This window comes from Dysidea avara, chromosome 3 (assembly GCF_963678975.1).
Source record: "Dysidea avara chromosome 3, odDysAvar1.4, whole genome shotgun sequence".
Taxonomy (NCBI): Eukaryota; Metazoa; Porifera; class Demospongiae; order Dictyoceratida; family Dysideidae; genus Dysidea; species Dysidea avara.
The window spans coordinates 36,944,544-36,971,234 of NC_089274.1; the positions used below are offsets into that span (position 1 = coordinate 36,944,544).

Sequence of the window (26,691 nt, forward strand, 5' to 3'; positions counted from 1 at the left end):
CTGGTGACCGGCTAAATATACACTTTGTAAATTTTACAGGGGGGTTCCTTAATCCCTTGGAACCCCCCTCCTTACGCCCCTGACAAGCACAATTATAACAGGGGGTTGGGGAAAGGAAAATCAGTGTCCTCACACTGCAAAGCCCAAAATCATGCGGGCATTGTTTGACTTCAGTTGGATGTTCAAACACACACACACACAGTTACAATACACCTCGGATACAAGCAACTATACTAATATACAAAAAGCACATGGCAAGGAAGCTATAAAAATTACACTACTTCGAAGATTGATAATTAATAAACTATGCTGTAGTGTGTAGCTATGTGCAAGTGCTGGCATATAGTCTCACCCCCAGACCAGGGATTGTCTGTTTAGTCTGCTGAGAGTAGATATAGTCCTACAGATACTAGTAATGTAGACAAGAGTCATGTACTCAACAGTGCCAAATAGCTACCAGCCATAAAAAAATTAGTACTAGTCTTTGGCCAATAGGTTACTAACTATACCATGTTACTTTGGTTACTGGTAACTTTAGCTTAAAATGGGACCTGATAATTCCACATATTGAGTCACTGAGAGTGACGGCAAATTACAAGGGAACTTCAGTGGTGCACATCTCATCAAGTGCTGATGAGCCTCAGAAGGCAAGCAGTTAGTGGTATGTAGGCTACCCAGGAAAACTTTTGCACATTTTTTGTTCTCAGTCAACTGGGATGTTTGACAAACAGCTGAGATCTCCTATCAATTCTCATTTCTGTTGAACACTATAAATGCTAGAGAAGCTATAGATATGAAATGTATATAACACATATGTTGTGTACAAAACAGAACATGCAATAATAGGAAATTTCTATATAATTATATATATATATATATATAGTGGTTATTGTAGTCTGTATATAAGAGCCTACCACTTGTTACAAAATCAAGTCATATATGCTTTAGAGACTACATGTACATATACATAGACAATAACCTACACAAGCAGCTAAAAGTTTTTAACTTGATCATCCACCTATTAGAAGAAAAAAAAATAGTATTATCTTTTACTGTGACTGGTTAATAGCCACTGCAACATGTCAGCAAGGAAAACAACTCTGCAAAAAAACTATGCAAAAGCAATTACAGTGGACCCTCGGTTATCAAAATCCCTTTGTTTTCAGGAAATGATAAAAGTGTTCATTGTTCAGATAACTGAAGCCCATACATTTCTATACAAAAATATGTCGAAATATTCTAATAGAGCATACACTTTTACCCAAAATACTCTAATAGAACGGTCATTTCCAATTTCGGATAAATGAGGGTACAGATAAATGAGGGTCAGATAACTGAGGGTCTACTGTACTATCTGTGATGGGCTTGTATAGCAGTAAACCCATGGGATTTATATGGATTATCAATTGACTGAGCTCAGTTAACCATATAATTATATAAATCCTATAAAAATGCTATTTTGTGGCTTAAAACAACTTCGCCTGGTTTCTGCTTCAACAATGTCTTATCTACACTTGCATAATACAAGTTTTGGTTCTTATCTGAGTGCAGCTCTTATATTAATAGTTTAGGCTGTGATTGGTGTATCCATGGGTGACTTTTATATGAGCTGCAGCTGTTAACTGGTAAAATATGGCAGTAAAAGATTGAAACATCAAATAGTAAGAAAACTACTGTTGTTTAGTATAGGTTTTTAGTTTAGTTTTTGTACCAGTAGGAAAAAATATTTTTAGTTTTAGTAAACTTAAGATGAAAACTTATGGTTTTGATTTAGTACAGTATACTAAAAGTAATTTATGCTTACTAGTAAACTAAACAACACTAAAGAAAACACACACATTACCTACCTCTTATACATGTGGTATCAGTACCACTCCAGTTCCCATCACTCTGACAGGTCCTAGTGCTATTACCGACCATCTCATAGCCATTGTTACACTTCAGATAACAAATATCCCCAACATGACCCAACCCCATACTACCAGAAGTACATCCCACTATCTTTCCATTAGACGGTGTAAGCATCACATTGCATGGAAGTGCTGTATCCAAAAAGAAGGAAAATAGATCACTATACACAAGATCAAGCTCTATGTCATTATGCATGGGGAATATAAATAAGTTCAGTTACAAATATAATTACACACTAATCATTTTTTACATAATCATAAGCATGATGTGTGAAGCGAGAGTGGGTAACAAGCTGAATAATGCTAACTAAACTAAGGAAGCTGTGGTGCAGTTATTCATTTCTTGGTAACACTGCTTAGCAGCTGGAAGAAACAGGTCAACTACTTGTTGGTTTGTACCATAGAGTTAACCCAGTACCATTTATTCCTGAATTGGATATTAATATAAGTAACTCACTCAGCATAGCAATTTTTCGCAGTCTTTCTTCAGTTGTATGCAATCGCAAAGCTTTATTTTCTCAATGAGAATCACTGATTTTTGCCACCAAAACATGGAATCTAGCAACGATTATGGACTTTAAAAGACATAAACAAATGCCTCTGTTGATAATTTGAGAGGTACACATGTGTAGACATTAGAGCTAAAGTTCTAAGTGTACACCTTCTCCTATGCCTAGTTGAGGTAGCTTCTGGCACACCCAGTTACTGTACATTGGAAATGTAGACTTGTCTAATGTTAATTGCATCCATACAACACACACATGCACAAAATTACAGCCTACAAGTGGGGTGGGGTTGGAGGGGTGGGGGGGGTGGGGAGGCAGTATGCACATCTATAACTGATTCATTTTGCACACAGTTCAAGTGACATAATTCATAATTATTTGAAACCTATAGCACTACAATATTTAGTTCATATACTTTGAATAGCAAAGATTAATAAACTGTCAACTCATGTGGCAAATTATAAAAAGGATGAGACGCATAGGGTCAATTACATAAGTGCGGAAATAGTGTAAGCTACATTAGCCACGCTTAGGTCATGCCTTACGTGAACTTATTTTGCACAGATATAGCAATATACGGGGTTATTGAATGAAGCACTTAATTAGCTCATCTCCTAAATTTGTAATGACTGAAGCACAGTCATATACTCTAAAAAAGCAGCCAGGTGTGGTTGAAACATAATTTCAGGAAATTTTAATTTCTTGAATTTTGATTTCACCTTACCAAGTTACTATTTGGGAGTCAATAATTTGTGAGACATAAAGGTACAACCTCTGCAGTAAAATGAAAATTTGAACTAAGATGTCTGTCAGCAGTAATTATACATGTAAAATGTTCTAATTAAATAAGCACTATAGCCATATAAAATAAACAAACTCATACCAACACAAATGGTGTCTGTGCCACTCCACCGTCCATAGCCATAACAGGTCCTAGTTTCACTGGCAAACAGCTCATAACCTGTGTTGCATATGAAAGTGCAAGTGTCACCATAAGACAGTACTCCATCATCTCCCAGTGAACAAGTTGTGTCTCCATTTTCCGGAGGAGAGAGTGGAAAGCATGGAACTAAAAATTAATGCAACATAAGTATTATGTAATTTTGCTTAATCAATACAAATGACAATAGTCCAAGTAATTTGTAACTATTTGTAGATATCATTTATGTGTGCAATTTGGGACGTCACCTAGTGCTACATTCTTCTTTATCAATTATCATAACTATCACTATATTGGTGAGCAAAACCAAGCTCAAGCACACCATTTATAAAGCTCTGCAAGTTTCTCTGGAAAATAAAAACTGTTACTATTACTGAAGTTGCATAACATTATTTCACATGCCCAGGAATACTTGACTAACTATATAATATTCTTCACATACACATTTTCCTTAATGTTCACAATGTATTGTGGCTACTTTGTGGCTACTTCTTTGACCCATAAGTATAATTATGTGCATCTTCAGTTCAGTCACATGTGTTCGGATGAGAATTTTCCCCCAGATGAATGAAGTCAGTGCTTATTGGAGGAAGGGGAGGAGGGAGAAATTTAGGGGGTGACTGGCTGAAAGTCTATATGATAGTTACCTGCACTAACTACCTCTTTTTCAAGATCACAATTATTAATCTGGAACAGTTGAAATGGTTGAGCTGGCTAGTACAGGCAGTGTTCATTCTAGGATTTCTTCTGACAGAAATTTGGGGTGGGGTGGTTGCTAGGTGAAGTCTACAACCCTAAGTAAGCTTGATGGACTACTAGTCTTTGAGCAAACCTATCACCTTGATGAGAAAGGAAAAGAGCCCGATGGCCCCTGTTAGGTGAGACTTTAGTGTGCAGTGATGCTCATGGGTTTGTCACTGTGCTATTAAGTAATCCTACAGGTATAACTCCCAAATTAGAGAAGGCACTTTGTTAGGATTGGCTTGTGAGGCAGAGCTAGTAGAATCGACCAGTAATACACCAGAGTCCCTGGAGCTAGAGGATGGTGAGTCAACATCACAAACCCACTCTCACTGTCATGCTCAACCTGTCTCACTGTCATGCTCAACCTGTTCATTCTGTCCACACCACTACTGTAGAATGCCACAAGCAGAATTTAGTACAGTTGATTTCTGAGGCTGGTGTTGGCCTCCCTTGAGCAGGATAAGAGAAAACTTTCTAAACTTCTTTGTAAATACCATACTACATTTGCTTTGGAGGAGGGAGAATGTGGTGAAACAGGAATAGTACAGATGAGGATTGATATTGGTGAAGCTGTACCTAAATGTTAGCCTGTAAGACGAACACCATTTGCTTCCAGACAGGAAATAGCAAAATAGCTGTACAATATGCAAGAACAGGAAGTCATCACTCCCTCAAAAAGCCCTTGGGCCAGCCCCGTTGTCCAAAAGATGGGTCACTGAGGTTTTGTATTGACTACCGCACACTGAATTCAGTATCAAAGACTGAAACGTTCTTGCTACCAAGGATTGATGATTTACTTGATCAACTTATGAATGTCAAGTATTTTTCCACCTTGGATTTAGCTGCTGGCTACTGGCAAGTACAAATGCATCCTGATTCTTGCCGAATTTATTACTCATCAAGGACTGTACAAATTCATAGTCATGCCATTTGGCCTTAAGAATGCCCCTGCTGTGTTTCAACGCTTAATGCAAAACATATTGATGGGACTGAACCCTGAGGAAGGACTAGACTTTGTTTCAGTATACTTGGATGATATCAGACACATTTGAAGCTCATTTGGGACATCTACAACAAGTCCTACAACAATTCCAAGGTGCAGGGTTAAAACTGGAGCCATCAAAGTGTCACTTTATTTGCCAGAGAGTGGAATATTTGGGACGGGTAATCACTCCACAAGGAATATCACCTAACAACAACAGAATCACAGCCATACATAACTTCCCAGGCCCTTCCACTGTTAAGGAAGTTAGCCAGTTCATAGGACTCACCTCCTATTATCGTAGGTTCATTAGCAGTGGCACAACCCTTGCACAGTGTTACTCAAAAAGATGTAACCTTTCAGTGGTTATCTGAGTGTGAACTAGCATTTCAACAACTTAAGGAGGCTCTAGTCAATGCTCCAGTTCTAGCCTACGCCAATTTCTCTAAAGCTTTCACTTTGAAAACTGATGCTTCCATTAAAGGCCTAGGAGCAGTATTTATCTCAGCTGCAAGATGATAACCATTTGCATCCAGTGGCATATGCCAGTAGATCCCTATCAGCTACTGAAAAACAATATGGTATCACAGAGCTGTAAACCTTGGCCATTGTTAGGGCCATTAGTCATTTCCTCTATGGCAACAATGTCACAGTGTATACAGACCATTCTGCTGTTAAAGCTGTTCTGGAGACCCCCAGCCCAAGCGCAAAGCATGCACATTGGTGGAGTCAAGTGTATGCTAGTGATGTACATACTGTAAAGATTATCTGTGATTCTGGCAGAGAGAATGTGAATGCAGATGCTTTATCATGCAATCCTTCGAATGAAGATTTAATACCTTCCCCTGATGAGAATGGGCAGATGGCAGTGGTATAAGAACCATTATCATTACGTAATATAGATATACCTACCTACATTGCTCAGTGTGGACAATGCAAGTACTTACAATGCACCCACTTTTTCAGTTACAGATCTCAGCCAAGCTCGGCAGGATGATCCAGAACTACAGCAGATTATCTAGTTTCTACTCCATGATCACCTCCTTGCCTGATGATGAAATACAAGCAAGGAAAGTTGTTGTACAACCTTGTCATTTTGCTATAATTGATAGCGTACTTTATTTTGTTGACTCCAAGAACGATGTGTGCTGTTTCCAAACATCTTTGCACACAACTACTAGAGGAAAACCAGTGGGCCAATGGCAGGACATTTATCAGGAGAAAAGCTTTATAGAGCTCTGGTACAACACTGGTGGTGGCCTGGGATGTTCGCAGATGTCACTAAACACTGTTCAGCTTACCCCAGTGTGCCATTGTGAGTGGAAGTGGCCATGTTAACAAACCTCCACCTCACCCCATTCCGGTCCAGAAGCCATTTCAAATAATCAGAGTTGATGTCATGAACTTGCCTCTAACTGCCACATAATGAACTTGCCTCTAACTGCCACGTGTTCTGTAGGCAACTGCCACATAGTTGTTTTCCAAGATTTTCTAACCAAATGGCCTCTGATTTACCCTGTAGCTAACCAAAATGTGCTCCGACTTGTTAAACTGCTTACAGAACACGTCATCCCATTTTTTGGCATCCCAGAAGCATTGCTGTCAGATAGGGGAACAAACCTAATGTCACATTTAATGACTGATGTTTGTCAGAAACTAGGCCTACATAAAGCTTAACACTACTGCCTACCATCTCCAGTGCTAAAGAGTGCTCTCTGTAAACATGCAGCTCAACATGGTACTCAATGGGACAAGTATTTAAGTGGAATCCTCTTTGCATATTGTAATATTCCTCATGATGCAACAGGGGAAAGCCATCGTACCTGTTGTTTGGGATGGACTGCAGATCACCCACAGATGCAAAACTGTTGAATCCCTCATGATTTGCAGCTAATAGACACACAGAACTATTGCGAAGAGCTATCTTTATCGCTAAGATCTGGATGACACAATTTAGCACAAGCCATCCCCATAAAAGTCACCACAGGTCAAATCTGCGATTACTATTTTTATTATTATTAATGCTTTACAGTGACCAGTACTGAAGGTCTGACAACAACTTGTGCAGCAGCCTTAGAATTACCTAACCTAGTTACAAGGACTCAGACTTAAACAATAACTTATAGCAAATAAGGTGTTACAGAAAAGGGGCCAAAGTAAGATGGCACTATATCAAAAAATTCATGTCAATAGGAATACTATTTATGTAGAAAGTTTCATGCTTTAATGAAAAAGTGCACGATTTGGCTAATTTTGGGAGCTACGTTGCTATACTAAAAGTACTAGTAGGCAGCACACCCAGCCATTGATGAAGCCTAAAATTACAAAGACAAAATACAAGTACACTACCAACTGCGTCAGAGCCCCCAATACTATTTATGTGGAAAGTTTCATGCTTTTATATATGAAAAGGTGTATGATTTGGCTAATTTTGGGAGCTACATCGCTATACTAAAAGTACTACTAGGCAGCACACTCGGCCATTGATGAAGCCTACAATTACAAAGAGAAAATACAAGAACACTACCAACTGCATCAGAGCCCCCACCACAACAAGAAGTACACTAACAGATAGCTTGAGGACAAGCCCTTTTGAAGGATGGGAGGATGTAACACTGTTACTTATAGTATCTACTGTATCTGTTATGTATAATGTATTTGCGCATGCATGTGGGTTTGAGAGTCATGAATTAGAGTAATGCCACAAGGTCACCATTAACGTTACATAGAACTATTTTCAAAACAAGGAAATTTGCTTTCTGATTTTAAATTGGAGGGTATTGCTGTTGGTCATGAATGCTATTCTAAAAGCAAACTGGCTTAAATTTCTGAGACTAAATTTAAGGATCATTTTTATAGTTAGGTATATTGCAGCTATCTTGAATACAAGCATCTAAAAAATTTAGGCTCTCGGGTACCATAGCAAATTTGATACCTGTATATGTGCCGGTACCCAGTGGCTACCTATTTTTTACAACCAGCCCCAAGGAGAGGTGGGTTTCACTTCAAACTATACAAAATTTGATTTGTGTTTAAGGTAGCTATTTATTAATACCCAACATTGTCAAGGTTCTTGTGTAGCAAAGTGCCAGTGAAGGGATAGACTAAAGAGATTTATTACTAAGTGGGGAGGGGGAGCATACTCACCCAGAAAGACTTTGAAACATGGCTGTGACAAGATTGTAGTCAACGGACAAAATCCGCACAAATAGCACAATGTCTGCACATAATTAGTTTTGGGAGGACACACATGCCCTTGCAAAGCCAATTTGGTACCATAAAAGCTGATGTGTACATGTTTGTTTGTAGTGCTAACAATAACTGTCACTTGGTTGCTAGGAGACCTACATTTTCCCAACCCAAGGATTTACCAATTCCACCTCCCCTTTGTGTACTGCTATCACCAGCAGCTGTAATGACCACAGCCTGGTGATATGTTGCAGCTATGTGGTTGTATTTAACTTCAAAGCTTTCAATGGAAGTTCCTTATTACAATTCCAGCAGTGTAAAGTGCTCCTCTAGCTCATGTCTGTACAATTTGACTCTATGTCTGTACATTTGTGAATATGTAAGGACATTTGTCCTCGGCACCTTAAAAATTAAATTAAGGCCTGTAAATTAATAATCTATTAGCTGCTGCAGCTGCCATATGGTGGCATGGCATTATAAATCATGCAGGGAATAAAATCTAGCTTTGCTAGAAACTGTTTAGCATGTTTAATAGTAAAATGCAATAGGGGTCTTGTTTCTGGGATAACCGGATTCTTTTGGACTAGTGTGTGATTGTTATGCAATCGTGGGTAAGTGTTTAGTAGTTTTGACTGCTCTATTAGAGTACCTAGATCTTATAAAATACCTAGTTCTTCCTTAATCCACTTTTAAAGAATCAATGTAAGTTTCCTATTGTTACTAAAATAGGCGAGTTAAATCATTCTTTGAGATGAAATCTATTGTACTACCAAGAAGACATTATTATACACCAATGGAGATGGGAGGAGATGACCCTCAAGTGCTTTATCCCACCATATTATGGCTGCATGGCATTATAGATCACACAGGGAATAACATCTAGCTTCATTACAAACCGTTTAGTATGTTTAATAGTGAGTTGTGCTAGTACTGAAATGGACATTCCCATGGGGGTCCCATTCCAGGGATAACCAGGTACAGTGTACAATTGTTATGCAATCACGGGTAAGTGTTTATTACTAATATAGGTGAGTTAAATCATTCTTTGAGTTGGAATCTGTTGTACTACCGAGAAGATACTGCTATACATCGATGGAGATGGGAGGAGATGACCCTCGAGTGTTTTATCCAGACATGGCATGGTGCATGAGTAGATATATGCAAGCACAACACTGGAAATGGAACAAATCACGAAGAAATCAGCTGTGAAATGGATTGCACTGCAAGTAAACAATAGTTCCGGAATGTAAGGCTCTTTTGTAGACAGTTGGTTGGGATTTCGTAGTTTGGTTTTTACCAAAGTTTAGACTTTGCTATTCTGTGTTTAGTAAGGGTAATATGATGCAATTTGGCAATTCAGCAATTTGGCCAGTAATTGCCAGGAATTCAGCAGTCAATTAAGGAAATAGTAAAAAATCTGAATGAACAAACTTCTATAGTTACGGACAATTTTTAAAAGAATAATATATTGTTATGTTAGATTTTAAGGCAATTTTGTATTAATAGTGGACTGCAAAATAGCCTTACTATTATGTAAGTTGAAAATTTTTAATCAAATTTCCTTAAATCAATCACTTGTAAATGTAAACTTAAAAATGTTCTCTGATTCAATCAAATCTTTAAAATTTCCTACGGTATAGTCAGGGGCTAAAAAGAGGGGCTAGTTGTGACCAAAAAGCTAGTTGCCAACGGCCTTTGGTTAATTGTAAATGATATTGGACTAGTATAATTCAGACTAAAATAGCAATACAGAAAAGTATAAAGTCAAAAAATTACATATAATGTGCTGTGTACCATAACCCTTTAGAGTCTACTGCAGGGATTTAACTAAAAGTAATTCAAGATCCAATCTTTGAATACCTATTTTCTGTGGCCTATTTGATTAACTGCCTGATATTGAATCTGAGGGCATTATTGGTAGTTGCATTCCATTTTCAGTCCTAATAAATAATACACTTGAGTATTTCAAGTGAATAGTTCTTGTAACTATAATAATCTAGAGTTGGCTCCTATAGTATAACAAATAATAACATCATTACAAAGGTCTTGACATTCAAACCTTCATGTGCTAAGGAGAGAGTAAAAATTAACTGAGTTTTCAATTTTTATGGATGTACACGGCCTGGACGTATCCTTTAATACAGCTACTAAAGTACAAACTTTATACAACTATATGCTATAATATGTGGCAGCAACAAAACAAACCGGTATACCATACTAGTATCCATAAATGAGAGGAGTATGACAACACTGAAAGTTACAAAACATACATTCATTTCAAAGTTTTGGATTTTTTGTTTAACTCTGACATATAATACACAGTTTACCTCTACTACATGTGGTCTCATTGCCAGTCCAGGTCCCATCACTTTGACAGGTTCTAGCATCACTACCCTTTAGCTCATAACCTCTAGTGCATGACATAAAACAAGTGTCTCCCTCATAACCCTCTCCAGTGGTAAATGTAGCACCATTATCACACAGCATTTCAAGATCATCAGTTGGAGGTACTAGTGCAGTACACTGAATGTCTATAAAGTAAAACGCATACACAAGAGATGCAATCAGTACATTTTTACACCATATTACTATTGTAAAATGTGACAGCACAGCACAATGTAATGAAATGCAGTACTAAATACAATATTGGTATGAACACAAGTGTACTAACTTACAGTAGCCTGTGAGTCAACATCATGCACCTATAATGTCTAAGTACCGTATTTCTATAAATATAAGCTGCGAGAAATTTTCACGAGTTAAATTTTCGTGTTAAAAATTTTTCACCTGTGTCCTCAAGCGACGAAAATTTTTTAACAGTGAATTACGTAACTTTATTAATTCTATACGGCCTTTTTCGAGGCCTTTTTGTATACAGGAGAAGCAGAATGACAAGCAGCAAAACTGAATTGTGGCGTCTCCGTTCCGCCCATGGAGGCTGCACCCCAGATTCAGAAGTTGTCTGTCACAAGTCAAGCAATGGACTGGAGTGAAATGGCTGTAGCTATAAGCTCATTTCATCAACTTGCATATTTGTGAATATATACTCCATTTAATGTGTCCTGTAGGAGCTAAATTATATAAAGTCATAAAAGATTACTGAGATATTAGTAGTTAAAGTTGTAACTTTGTAACTTGTGTAACTGGTTACAATGATTTTTTTCAGGATTTTAAGAAGAATATTACCTCATATTAAGCCACATATGTAGACATTCAAGTTCTCGAATATTACGTTGGTAAAAAATTTTCGCGTAATAAATTTTCGTCGGATGCTAGCTTCGACGAAATATTTTTAACGGTTTATAAATATAGAAATACGGTACTATTATAACACATAATCCTACCCAAAGCAATGTAGCTCTGTTGGTAGGTTTCAGGCAGTGTGCAGGGTTGGAATTGGTGCGTAGTACGTGGATTCAAATACACAACACATATTATTAAGACTTTTGGTACTTAAGGTTTTCAGACTACCTTTAGGCAGTCTCTTCTTTTGCTTTGTTGGTTTACATCAACTAAAGTAGCCAAGTTTGGTATCAAAACATTTTGTAAACAGTCACTGGTAGCTACAAATTTGTAAACAGTCACTGCATGTGGTAGCTACAAATATCAGCATTGGATTGTTGCAAAGTATGTCAGATAATGTTGAGGAAGTTTGAAAATTTCATACAGCTATAGCAGTCATACTTTACACTTTTATCTTAAAATAATGAGTGTTAATTACACTTTGAGGCATAAGTTGTTCTGTAATATCGCAGTTTGATCAGAAAACCAATTAGTATAGTAGTATAACTCCCAAAATATATTGTGTTACTTGTGCACCTTTTCATATATATAACCATGACAATTTCCATAAAATAATACTCCACTTTTTAGATATAATGCTATCTCATGTTTTACCTTTAGTGACCTTTATCGGCACTATTTCTAGAAGTGTACCAATGTACTATAAGTATTATACTGGCCACTGATGGGACCAATAATGCTGAGAAAACTGATATCAAATAACTTATATTAGACACTATGCAATAATTAAGTCATTTTATTCTCAGCAAACGGAACAATGACTTTCTTCCTTACATTTAAATGCCATACTATGAGAAGCCATATAAGTATACATATCTTTAAAACTTTCATACAATAATCAAAGTAGTAAGCAAGCCAGAGTAATCCTGACTAATCTTTGCAGGAACATGCATTAAACTGTCATACATACCAGGGGCGTAGGGAGGTGGGGTTCCGGGGGGTTCAGGACCCCCCTGTAAAATTTAGACTTCTGCAAGCAGGATCCTAACACACCATTTAGTGTGGCAGGACAAAATGAGTGAGTAATATAGTGTAACGGCACAGCACAACAATTAATAAAGCTTGCATTCATCTCTCAGGGAAGGATTTACAGAGATAACATGAGCCCTAGGCCTCTTCAAAATTTGTTTAAAAGATCGATATACTCTAATAGAGCAGTCAGGTTTATACTCTAATAGAGCAGTTGGGTATACTCTAATAGAGCATGCATGTAAATATATCCATGTCCATATGAAGTTTTTCAGACATTCTAGTACAAAACTTAGCATGACCTTATACTGTTTTAGCTTTGGTGTGCAGTGTTTAAAGATATAGAGCTCCAGTAATTTATCACTTGTGTTATGCAAAATGAATTCATGCTATGCATATTTGTATAGTTATATTGTTTTCATTGTAAGTCATTCTATTTGTATCAGTGGATTCATGGCTGTTATACCACAGTGAGATAACTATCACTTACAGATTACTAGACCTATGTGTCTCTATGTGTTATGCTGTCTGTTTCCACTAGGTGACTTTATCTAGTACTACCTTCATTGCGGGGCACTTATATGCATCGTGATTAATGTACTTTTTACATAAAATATAGCAATTTTGCTGAGTTTTGATTCATTAAAATATTGAAAGTCTCTCGGCGGCTGGGGGCTGTGCCCCCAGACCCCTGCTTCTGGTAACTCAATGCTGGTGCTGGAACCTCCCTTCAAAAAACCCTGGCTACACCCCTGCATACATACACTTTATTAGTATATGTAATAGGATGGATGGCTGTGGTATTCGGGATTAATAGTGTGAGCATTGTAAACAGGAAGGAGTAAAATTTCCTTCCTGTTTACAATGCAAGAACTATTAATCCCGAATACCACAGCCATCCATCCTATTGCAAATTAATCCGACAACCATAGCAACTGTTACTAGGCAACAGAAATTCTAAAAATAACCACTGCAAAAGATCAGTCACACTTAGCAACCCTTGCTATGGTCTCAAAGTGACGTTTACCCTAGCAACGATTACTTAGCTTTTGCTATGCCATGGGGCATCTATCACTATGGTAACACTAGTTGTCAAGTTGGACATCTACTTCTAATAGAAACACACCACACTATTTTAGCCAATCAAATTAGTATTACAGGTTTTTGTTAAGGGACCTTGACAAACAAATGTAATACTAATTCTATTGGCTAATTGCTTGACGCATTTCAATATAATACGTCAAGCTGCCATTGAGAGTATTATACATTAACACATTCAATTGTTGGATTATATCAGTTATATTGGATCAGCAGAACGATGAGAGTTCAATATGGTTATGAGTCACTATGTAGGGAGTTCAGCTATGTGTCAAGTCATCCTGTAGAGAAGTCAGCCATTTTACAAGTCGACCTGTAGAGAGTTCAAGTCAACCTGTACAGAGTTCTGTAGAGGGCTCAGCTACAAATCACTCTACATTACAAGTCAACATGTAGCATGTTGACTTGTTGAGTTCATATCAGTTGCAATCACCCTGTTTTATAAGTAGCATAGGTTGACAATTATCAAACACATTTCAATCAGTGCTGACGCACTTTACTTATAACTTAGTACCCACAGAGACTAAAGGCTGTTTTATTAAATAGCAAAGTCTGTGTGTTGTTGTGGTAAGGAATTATAAGTCAGCATGTTGCAAGTTGTGCATGAATTAACAGTAGAGCCTATCATGCACGACTCTTCAAGCACCTATACATATTATCAACAGCAGTAATTCACACAATAATTAATTTTCAAACAGTTTGCACATTCCGATGAATAATTTATTAGACAATTAGCTATCACTTTGTTATGGGATTATATTCAACTACCAAATAACAAGAAATATTACAGAGATTGAATATGTCATTCTCAAGTTATTCAGGTTAGATTGAAACCATGGTTGTTATGGGCACTACCATTTTGCTCATTACCTGAGGCCTGCTGGTTCAATTTAATTAAAACTTGGGACTCAAGGAGAACAAAGTCTTCTCTACTGAATGGTCCAAACTAGAAATACATGTGTTGTGGTGGTGGAAAGTTCTTGGTACTTGTTAAAATAATTGTAATTTTGTTAGCTTATTATCACTGTATATCCACTAGAGCCTCTGGAGTCCTTTACTAATATAAACCACTGAAGGAACTATTGTAAATGTTGCATTGTTAGTCATTATAGCTCAATAAGACTTCAGTTAGCCTTTACCTGTTGAGTAGTTTGCTAAGTTCGATAGTATTACCATTCAAGAATAGGAGTGCTAGTTACAAAACAACATGTAGCTAAATACATAGTACACACATGTACACATAGTCAAATGCACTCAACAAATTCTTTTTCTTTTCCTGTAGTAAACAAATTTATGTATTAAGGCTTTACAGCACAAGTGCTGAAGGTCTGTAGGACACCTGGTCCTACAGCCTGTTTAAAGTTGTTACAGAAAGTTTCCTGTAGTAAAGAAAGACAAGTAAAAAAGAAGCTTCAGGTAAGCTTTGGGATACGCAATTACAAAAAGAGTGATAATTAAGCCAAAACAGCCAAGCTGTGAAAAAAGGTGCAGCCCCCAAAAGAGCAGTGAAAAAATGTGAACCTAAAAGTGGCGAACAAGAATGATTGCAATGATGTTAATTCCAGCCATTTTTTAGTGTGATTATTAAAAATAATTGGCTATAAACATCATTGCAGCCATTTCTTGGCCGCCACATTTGTTTTTTTTTGACTTGGATTTTTAGGGGCTGCACTCTTTTCACAACTTAGCTGTTTTGGTTTAGATGATTAGTTTAGATAAAAAGTATTGTATGCCAAGAACAGTGTGTGTCTTAATTAGTACAGTGCAGTTTAGCAACTCATCATAAAGTATGGATCATTTTTCTATGCAAAATGTGCCCATGACTACCAGCAATTAGGTAAAAGAAAACACCATAGGAATAGCCATAAAGTTTGAGCCTGGTAACATTTCCTGGCAGTATTAATCAACTATTTATCATCTTCCCATGTGAAAGATATCTAAATGAAGGCTGTACAGAAGAAGGTAAACGAGAATGATAAGGACTCATGATGCATTGATTGTTGATTGTATGCATGTAAGACAATTTTGATTTGCCCATGAAACTTGTATGTGCATGCTTGTACCATACTTCAACAACTACACTATCATGACATTTCAGTCATTGCATTAGTATAGTACAAAGTTTGCAAAAAATTGCACTGGATAGAAAGGTACTGGTGTTTGATAATTGGTACATTGGCATTAAGAAATCCATTCATATAATAGAAAATAAGTGTTCAAACTTTTTTACAAGGATAGCACTATCACCTGGTGAAAATATGAAGTTGATACCACTCTACTAGAGATATTGACATACGTAGTTTAGTATGAATCCTGTTTGATAATCAGTCATTGATGTTGCCATTACTTATAGTATGGCCACACAGGATTTGTCTAACATTATGTGACTAACTCAGCAATAACCTGCACAGTTCACCTTAGGAAACAATGGGTGAAACCATACATACAGTACTGCTCAAATGCAACGTTGTCTTGTTTGAGTGTAAGGAATTGAAAAACTTGCTAATTAAAGGGCGTGGAATCCATTTTGCTTGTGAGTATTCATCCCAATTGGTTTGAAATGAACAGTCAAAATCAAAACGGGTGCCATGCCCTTTAATTAGCGAGTTTTAAAATTGTTTGCACTGTTGCAAAATGATGTTGTATTTGAGCAGTTTGTACCATACTATAAAGAGAATATAAGCAAGTTTCTCACTGTTTCTCAGTGAAGTTAGATTAAAATTATACACTATTTTGTTTACCTGTTCATGGAGACTTTGATTGTCTTGGTTTCATTTGAATAGTCTTTAAAAGCATGCAAGATACATGTATAAGCATTTATTTACAATGTGGTAGACGTATAAAAAATGCTTGTATGTGCAAGGAGATACAGGGATAAAAATATTTTGGTGACTCGTGGTGAATGAACACTTTGAGCCAAGTCCAGCTCTATAGACCAATGTATACACAAGTTATGGCCTGGAATGTAAGCCCCTGTAGTTTATCTTCAGTATCATTGTGGTACAAATGGATTTTTCACTCTTCCTACTGTCTAGTACAATAGGCTGAAACTGTGGTAACCTATTTCATAGTGAACACTAGGGCTGAGCGATACTGCCATTTTAGTATCACGATCGATACTGAATACTTTACGATACTTACAAATACTTTACGATACTTTACAATAGCCACTATTCACGATACTGAATACTTTACGATACTTACAAATATGTCAATCATAGCTGGTGCTACATAGTGTATTCCTCAGTATTCCTACAGAAAGTCTTCAAAAGTAGCATCAAACTAGCCACTGTCAACCTTGTTTACAGTAACAGTTATTGTAACACATGCTTTGAAATTATGTTATGGTGTTCACACCTCTCTGCAGGGGTAACCAGGTATGACTTACAAGGATTCTTGAGCCTAGTACTGCATAACAAATGGCTTTTTAATGACAGTAATATACAGGCATGGTATCACGATAGTTAATAACTAAATATCGCAACATCAATACTTTCAAAATATCGCGATATATCGCTAAAACGGTAGTATCGCTCAGCCCTAGTGAACACTTTTAGGTAGGTACTACTGAGGCAATAAAAGAAACGGTGTAAATACTGAGGGGTTTGCTTAGACAGTTTCAATTATGCCCTAGCCCAAGGACTGGATAACTATCACATAAAATTAAGCTTTTATTAAACCTAGAAATGATGGAATGTGAATAAAACTTACAATTTACTCTACTTACCAACTGTAAAGTGCATTAATGGCTGACGAAGAACAGAGCGATAGTTGGCATTATTGAGATCAACTGATTTAGCAGTAGAACCATCAATACCCTCAAATAGATACTGCACATATCCAGCTGTCTCTATAGTCCTCACTTTAAGATGAGCATCAAATGGGTGATAATATCCAACAACATCTCCTGACTGAACCGGAATTCTGTTAAGACCAGTGAGAGGAATAGTTGCTATCACATGAGTTGGTTCAGTTATGTGACTGGGTTTCAAATGAACTTGAGCAATTTTAGTATAAACTGTTGAATCCTGTGATGATGCTCTCCATACTTGTATGTAAGGGTAATCATTCCTTTGTTTATCAGGTAGTAATCTGACTCTGATTCTGGTTATTCTGGCATTAAAAGTAAAATTTAGGCGTGGAATAATCGCCAATTTGTCACGAGTCATTTCATGACTACCAATCCGCTGCACATCAACATAATCTGTGCAGTTCAGTCCACCCTCTGAATGTAACAGAAATAAAACAACAAACAGATTTACAACACATGAATACAATCAATACATAATAAAAGTCAATGATTATGGGCATAAAGACTATAACATTACTCATCACTATGTGCAGTTTTCTATACTGGTTCACGGCTTTTAAGCCTATATACAGTACATTATGTATGTATATAGCTATTCTAAGTAGTATGCACACTGCTACTTAGTACCAGTGAACAACATAATTATATGATGAAGTGGGTGACTATCACACCTTTCAATTATCGTGCTACCACTCTACACGCTCATACATATATACAGGACACACACATTCTCACCTATCCTACACAATGTCTCCATACCACTCCAAATTCTGTTGCTCAAACAGGTCCTAGTGTCACTACCAGTTAGCTCATAACCAGTATTACATGTGAAACTACAAGTGTCTTCATAGGAAGGAACTCCATCATCTCCCAGTGAGCAAGTCATCACTCCATTGGTAGGAGCAGTAAGGGATCGACAGGGAACTGCAAAATGCAATAAGCAAGGTATAAATGTACACATATGCAAGCAAAAAAGTTATCTGCCATTTCCACAATAACCATGACCCAGGGATAGTAGCAGGGATCATGAGTTATTCAGACAAATATTCATATGATATGATATTATCACTTCCTTCCACAAATTACAACGAGCAGAAACACACATAAAAATTGCTGTTGACAGGTCAACAGCTAGTCTATTTTCATGCTCCAACACATGATATACACTGTAAAATCTTTAGAAAACAAAGACTTCATAGTGCCATATACACACTATTAAACAATTATCAAGGCTAAATATGGAGCAGTCCAGTATCAAGACACACGGTAGTGTGTCGTGCGGCCCAAGAAGTCGGCGCGCCACACCCGTGAGTATATTGACAGGAAGAACGAAAACGTCATTTTCACACCTTTGTATCTTGGTGATCACTTATCTGATTGGAACCAAATTTGCTACACAGTTGCCCGCCAGCCAGGGGGAGTATACATTCCAAATTTGAAGGAAATCGCTCCAACCATTTCCGAGATACGAGCTGCCAAAGTTTCGTTTTTTTTCTTCGTTTTTTTTTCTTCTTCATCTTTTCGCACACTTGCAAAACTTGCTATAACAAGCAAACGCGTACTCCGATCGCCTTGAAATTTGGCACACAGAAAGGGAATCCAACGGCGAATCCTACCATCAAATTTGGTACACATCCGATGAATGGTTCAGGAGTTATGACCGATTATTCGCGTAAAACAAGATCGATTTGTTGTCACCCCTACAGGGTAAACCGCTTCATGGAATGAGTTGAAAATTGCTATGTAGATGGAGTAACCATCGTAGGAGTGCCTTTTGGTGGTTTGAAAGGAATCGAGATAAAGACCATGGAGGTATGACACAAAATCCAACCTGTGTCACAATTACGCGATCGATTTTTATGAATAAAAAAAGTATTAGTTTTCACGTCTACTAGGCAAACCGCTTAGAGCAATGAGCTGAAAATCGGTGTATTTTTATTTATTTATTAATGCTTTACAGCACAAGTGCTGAAGGTCTGTAGGGCACCTGATCCTACAGCCTGCTCAAAGACTTTAGCTACTTAGACTTTAACTACTTAAGGTGTGTTTGAAAAGTTGGAGAAAGGAGAAAAAATCCATGACTGGACCTAGGTAGCCTCGAACCTGCAGCCATCCGATTTACGCTCGAACGCTTACAGGAGTCTACCAGGTGGTCAGGATGTTTTCTCCTTGTTATTTTCATGTAATTATATCCATAGGAATTCTAGAGAGTAACTCATTATCTCTAAGTACCCGAAGTAGAACCAAATGGACACTAGTTTATTTATTAATGCTTTACAGCACAAGTGCTGAAGGTCTAGCTGGAATAATCTTCATAGAAAGTCCTTGCAGTAGTACAGAAGTATCGGTTTACAAACCACTGAGTTATGATTCGAAAGCCAACTCCGTGTAGCAAATGCGAGATCGAGATACTCTAATAGAACAGTCACCCTAATAGAGCATTCGGCTAATTTATTTACTCCATTATAGAATTTTATTACATCACAAGTTATTCTGTAAGGAGTTCAGCTGCAAACAGTTAATCTTATAGACAGTTCAGCAAGAAGCAAGTCACCATGTGGAGAGTTAAGCAAATATATCACTATAGAGATTCAGAACATTACAAGTCACACTGAAGAAAGTTCAGCTATAAACAAGTCATGCACCCTGTAGAGAATTCAGCTACAATTAAGTCACTCTCTAGAGAATTCAGCTACACAGAATTCAGCTACACACAAGTCACTGTGGAGAGAGTTCAGCTACAAACAAAATACTTTGCAGAGTGTTCAGCTACAACAAATCAACCTTTAGAGCGATCAGCAATGAACAAATCAACACAAATCTACCTGTAGAGAGATAAGCTAGAAACAAATCACCCTGTAGAGAGTTCAGCTACAAAAAATCACCCTGTAGAGACATCAGCTAGAAACTAGACACGATGTAAGGAGTTCAGCTACAAGCAAATCACCCTTTAGAGAGTTCAGCTACAAACAAATCAACCTGCAGAGAGATCAAATCACCTTATAGAGAGTTCAGCTACAAACAAATTGCCCTGTAGAGAGATCAGTTACAAACAAATCAACCTGCAGAGAGATCAGCTACACACAAATCAACTTGTAGAGAGATCAGCTACAAACAAATCACCCTGTAGAGAGATCAGCTAGAAACTACACACAATGTAAGGAGTTCAGCTACAAGTAAATCACCCTGTAGAGAGTTCAGCTAAAACAAATCAACCTGCAGAGAGATCAGCTACAAACAAATCACCTTATAGACAGTTCAGCTACAAACAAATTACCTTGTAGAGAGATCGGCTACAAATTAATCAACCTTCAGAGAGGTCAGCTACACACAAATCAACTTGTAGAGAGATCAGCTACAAACAAATCACCCTTTAGTGAGTTCAGCTACAAACAAATCAACCTGCAGTGAGATCACCCACAAAAACGCACTTGTACAGAGTTCAGTTACAAACAAATTACCCTGTAGAGAGATCAGGTAGAAGAATTCACCTTGTAGAGAGTTCAGCAACAAAGAAACCATCACATAGAGAGTTCAGCTACAAAGACATTACCCCATAGAGAGTTCAGCTAGAAGAAGTCACCTTGTAAAGAGTTCAGCTAGAAGAAGTCACCTTGTAAAGAGTTCAGCTACAAAGAAACCATCATGTACAGAGTTCAGCTACAAAGAAACCACCATGTAGACTGTTTAGCTGCAAAAAATCAACTGTAGAGAGTACAGCTAGAAACAAATCACCCTGTAGAGAGATCAGCTAGAAGAGGTCACCTTGTAGAGAGTTCAGCTACAAAGAAACCACCACATAAAGAGTTCAGCTACAAATAAATCCCCCTGTAGAGGGATCAGCTAGAAGAAGTCACCTTGTAGAGAGTTCAGCTACAAAGAAACCATCATGCAAAGAGTTCAGTTACAAACAAATCACCCTGTAGAGAGATCAGCTAGAAGAGGTCACCTTGTAGAGAGTTCAGCTACAAAGAAACCACCACATAAAGAGTTCAGTTACAAACAAATCACCCTGTAGAGAGATCAGCTAGAAGAAGTTACCTTGTAGATAGTTCAGCTATAAACAATTCACCCTGTAGAAAGATCAGCTAGAAGAAGTCACCTTGTAGAGTGTTCAGTTACAAAGAAACCATCATTTAGAGAGTTCAGCTGCAAACAAATCACTCTGTAGAGAGTTCAGCTACAAAGAAACCGCCATGTAGAGAGTTCAGCCTCAAACAAACCACCTTGTAGAGAATTCAACTACAACAAATCACCCTGTAGAGAAGAAGTTACCTTGTAGAGAGTTCAGCTACAAAGAAACCATCATGTAGAGAGTTCAGCTGCAAACAAATCACCCTGTAGAGAGTTCAGCTACAAAAAAATCACCCTGTAGAGAGTTCAGCTAGACGAAGTCACCTTATAGAGAGTTCAGCTACAAAGAAACCATCATGTAGAGAGTTCAGCTGCAAACAAATCACCCTGTAGAGAGTTCAGCTACAAAAAAATCACCCTGTAGAGAGTTCAGCTAGACGAAGTCACCTTATGGAGAGTTCAGCTACAAAGAAACCATCATGTAGAGAGTTCAGCTACAAAGAAACCATCCTGTATATAGTTCAGCTACATTTCAAGTCACCCAGTAGAGAGATCAGCTGCAAAAAAATATCCTGTGGGGAATAATGGGCATGTAATAAATATACGTATATAATTAGTATAATTACTAATAAAATCAAAAATAATTGAAGTATTAAAAATCTTCTTTAAGTTCTTTTCATCTTCCTGTGGTAAAGAAAAAAACACATGGGTTAAAAAAGCCCCAAAGCCAGCCATAGGCCGGCTTTGCAGTATACAAATACAAAAAGAAGTGATATCTAATCAAAAACAGCCAAGCTGTAAAAAAAGGTGCGGCCCCCAAAAAGGCCATGGTGAAAAAAGATGTGAAATTCAAGGTGGCGGCCAAGAAATGGCTGTGATGGTAGGTTAATGGTTACATTTTAATAACGACAATTCAGGTGAATTTTGTGCCGCTTGGTCTTGGCACCAAATTCACCTGAATTGTCATTATTAAAATGTAACCATTAACCTACCATCACAGCCATTTCTTGGCCGCCACCTTGGATTTCACATCTTTTTTCACCATGGCCTTTTTGGGGGCCGCACCTTTTTTTACAGCTTGGCTGTTTTTGATTAGATATACAATACACAAGGAAAAGCCCTGCTGTCCACAAATGAGTGAACAACACCAAAAAAGAGATCATTGTTGTATAACGCTTAGAGGGACATGTGACTATAGTATGTTCATGTTGAGCTGAATCCTCAAAAACATTTAATAACTCATGGATGCAATTACACATAATCTTGAAATTTGGGGCTCATTTGTAGTACTGCTTGACCCGCTAAAAATATTTAATCTTTTTGTTCAAAAGTTTGACATAATATTTATGGCCAATCAAAATTTTCACAATACTTTCCTATGGGGAAGCTATATAAGCACAGTGTCCATTACAGCCCTTTCCCGAACTTGTGATGGAGCCAAACCGTACGTGTCTGTTGTTGACACCTTTGCTGCTACCAATAATCATCTGGTTGGCTGAAATGTTAACTCTGTTGAGAAAAATCCACCTTTAATTTTTAGCTGTTTTTCAGGATTCAGCTCAACATGAACATATTATAACACAGACAGCATATTATAACATGATACACACATTACAACATGTACTACCTACCTCTTTTACAGATGGGTTCAGTACCACTCCATTTCGTATTACTTTGACACATCCTAAAATTACTACCAGTTAGTAGAAATCCAGTGTTACATGTGAAACTACAAGCATCTTCATAGAAAGGAACTCCATTGCTATTTTCCAGAAAACAAGTGATTGCTCCATTGTTAGGATTAGTCAGTGGAAAACAAGCAACTACAAGGTCATAATATCCACACACGCAAACATAAAGTAAAAAACAACAACAACAGCTTTAGGTGGTACAGTGAAACTTGTTATACTAGCCACCTGTATAGAAGGTCTACCTCTCTAAGAACCCAAATACGTTTCCTTGGTGAGATATTTATTAAGGGAATTTAGGCCCAAAGTGACTGGCTTAGACAGGTTCCACTGTAGTTAGAAAAGGTATACCTTGTTGGTTGGATGCAGACTTCCCTCAAGATACAGTTACCCTAAGTGCTACTGTTAATCTTGATATTTTAGCTTATGACCCAAGATCATAGTTAGACCAACTTAAAGAATTTGCAATTATATTGGTGCAATTATAAGGACACTATGCTAAGAACGTTAATCATAGTAAGCTCTAAAGAGAATTGGCCTTTGTAAACCATTGAGATACTCTGATAGAGCAGTTTAAAAAGTCAGGACATGCCAGGTTCTTCGCAATTGCTATCTCTCTACAACAATTTAAGAACAGATGAAAGGTTGCAGCAGTCAGACCATATGCAGGTACAGTAGTTACATATGTGGTAGCTCTGACTGCTCTATTAGATCAAAGTAACAAGATTTCTTTCAGCTTAACAGTCTATTCTTAAAATCATGCTAACATCATCTTAAAGTCTTGCAGTTTACCTACATAGACTTGACCATACCCACTAGTGTAAATACATCACCTATGGTAGTGGAGTTATGACCTCAAACAATGACTTCAAATTACTGTGATGTATATAGAACTGATTTTAATTATGTCTCATTAAATGGTAAACAGATGAATTAAGGGACATTGAGTGCTCACATCATCACCAATAGGGACCTCCTAGAACCCCCACATAGGAACCTTGCACAACTCTTGCAGGTCACTATTCCAGCACCACTTTGTGATTGTATAGGTGTCACGGGTTAGTTTGACTTTGAAATTGATGGGTAGACTGAAAAGACAAACTTAGGGGAAAATAGACATGAACTTGAATAAAAATCTACCATATTGCTAGTTGTACTCTGGAAGCCTAATACAACAGTTACAGTCTATCATGAGCATTATATGCATGTCTACTGCAAGGCCATTGTATTACATACTGCAAATGTTAGACTGAAAGAAATTTTCACTCAATGCAGAAAAACAGTAGCTGGGAATTATACAGTAACTAGCTTTGAGATTGTTCTACTACAGTACCATTCTACCAACAAACAAATACACATGTATGTACATACATACAAACATACTTGGATACAAACATACATTTGCTACTTACCTCTTTTACAAATGGCCTCACTACCACTCCAGCTCCCATTACTCTGACAGGTCCTAGTGCTAGTACCATTTAGTTCATGACCAATTTTACATGTGAAACTACAAGTGTCTCCATAGGAAGGAGTTCCAACATCTTTCAGTGAACAAGTCATCATGCCATTAATAGGATTAGTGAGTGGAGGACACTCAACAAGTTCATCTGTACACATATATATAGAGCAATACACATTTTTATAGACACACATAAACATCTTATTCATACTACATGAGTGCATACAATATCACTGTGAGGACAGGAACAGTGTCCTACAAGAGGTTTTCAAGCCTTGTGAATGACTACATAGATGCTAGGGCTGAAATAAATACTAATATTTGATGAGTACTCATTAAAGATTTTGGTACTTGGATAGTAAAACTGGTACTTGAGTACTCGTTAAGATCACATGACCCAGCTCACATGGTGCTTTTGTCATCAGGGAGTGACACAATGAAGGCTGTAGAGTTTGATCGGCATAATTTTTGTAAGGGACACTAACATCAGTACTTTAATACAGTGTGTGTATCATTGTTGTTACACTTGAAAAACTGTAAACTGTTTAAGGTTGGTACAAAACATGTCAAAAGGGTATGACTACATGCAACTAGTAATCATGAGTTCTTGATTGTTAACTCTAGAGAGTACTCGAATACCGATCAATTCAACCATAATAGATACGTAATGTCCTTCCTTGGATATCATTATATTATTAACAACCCAATGTGTTATTCCATGAGAACTCACCTAGTTAACACCTAGCTATATCATTTGCTAATATCAGCTGGACAATAGTAATGTTACAGTGTTACTCAAAGAATTATATTTGCTCAAGCAAAATTATTGGCATTCTACTAACCACTTTTAATATAATGCTCTATCCTCCACAACACATGTACATACACAAGCATTCTTATATTCATGCAATCATATATATGCTAGTTACCTTTTACACACAGGGTATCAATACCACTCCAGCTTCCATCACTCTGACAGGTCCTAGTATCACTACCAAACAGCTTATAACCAGTGTTACATGTGAAACTACAAGTGTCTTTATAGGAATGAACTCCATCATCTCCCAGTGAACATGTCATCACTCCGCTTTTAAGATCAGTCAGTGATGGGCAAGTATGTCCTGCCATATGAAAACAAAAAGCCAGTAACTGTTAACTGTCATTTTTATAGTCACATTGACTCAGTTAATTTAAGACTTGCACTCGTATACTACCCATCGGTATATATTATCTATGCAAAAAAAAATCAGCTTAGCTGCAAAAATAATAGTGCAATTTTGCAAATAAAAATAACTGGTGACTGAAAGAGCTGATATCTGGAGTGATCAAGTAAATGAACGTTAATACAACAATCCCACTGTATGGGAGTTATAAAGTGCCACGATGGGTAATAACAGACATTCAGGCTCTGATACTTAGTAATAAGTAAGTTATATAACCCAGTGATAACCAACTTATCCATATTACCCAACAGTCTAATATCCTTAAACATTTGTACACTGGGATATGTAATAGTTGCATTGTGTAATGAAAGTCAAAACACGAGCTCATAACGATGTTTCAAGTAAACCAAAGCAGTTAGTTTACCAGCCATAAATAAACTAAAATTGTTTCCACTATTTCCAAGTCCACAACTTCCAGCTTTGCATTATTCACATAACTAAATCCCACAACTGATCCCATAAAGTGTCATTGTATTATAGCAGAAGAGATGAAGAAGTTTCATTAGAAATACATGATTTTTGGGAATGCCTGGAATGCATTAATGAGAAAAGGAGGTAGTATATCAAAAATATACTCCCTTCTAGAATGATTGTTTTGTTTTTTTGATATACTACCTCCATTTCTCCTTGATGCATTCCTGAGCACTGGTAGCAGTAGCAGTGCTATTGATATTATTCACCTTCTCTTTCCTTTGAAGTAAGGTGTTAAAGTGGTACGTGTAATATATTTGATTGATATTATTGTTATTACACTCGATCTTGGTTCTGCCTTGGTCTCATGTTGTAGTGACA

General features: G+C 37.3%; 1 protein-coding gene across 1 annotated transcript in view; it reads right to left on the reverse strand.

Moving 5' to 3' along the window:
- Positions 1 to 826: 826 nt before the first annotated feature.
- Positions 827 to 26,691, reverse strand: part of LOC136250832 (sushi, von Willebrand factor type A, EGF and pentraxin domain-containing protein 1-like) — a 96,469-nt gene continuing 70,604 nt past the window's right edge. Inside the window, exons 22-30 of the mRNA XM_066043152.1 lie at positions 25,606 to 25,797; positions 24,627 to 24,824; positions 23,158 to 23,349; positions 18,188 to 18,376; positions 17,369 to 17,866; positions 10,599 to 10,802; positions 3,300 to 3,485; positions 1,848 to 2,042; positions 827 to 1,018 (exon numbers count right to left, since the gene is read on the reverse strand). Of these exons, the coding sequence (XP_065899224.1) occupies positions 1,011 to 1,018; positions 1,848 to 2,042; positions 3,300 to 3,485; positions 10,599 to 10,802; positions 17,369 to 17,866; positions 18,188 to 18,376; positions 23,158 to 23,349; positions 24,627 to 24,824; positions 25,606 to 25,797 (1,862 nt within the window). The 3' untranslated portion in view covers positions 827 to 1,010. The remainder of the gene's footprint in view (positions 1,019 to 1,847; positions 2,043 to 3,299; positions 3,486 to 10,598; positions 10,803 to 17,368; positions 17,867 to 18,187; positions 18,377 to 23,157; positions 23,350 to 24,626; positions 24,825 to 25,605; positions 25,798 to 26,691) is intronic.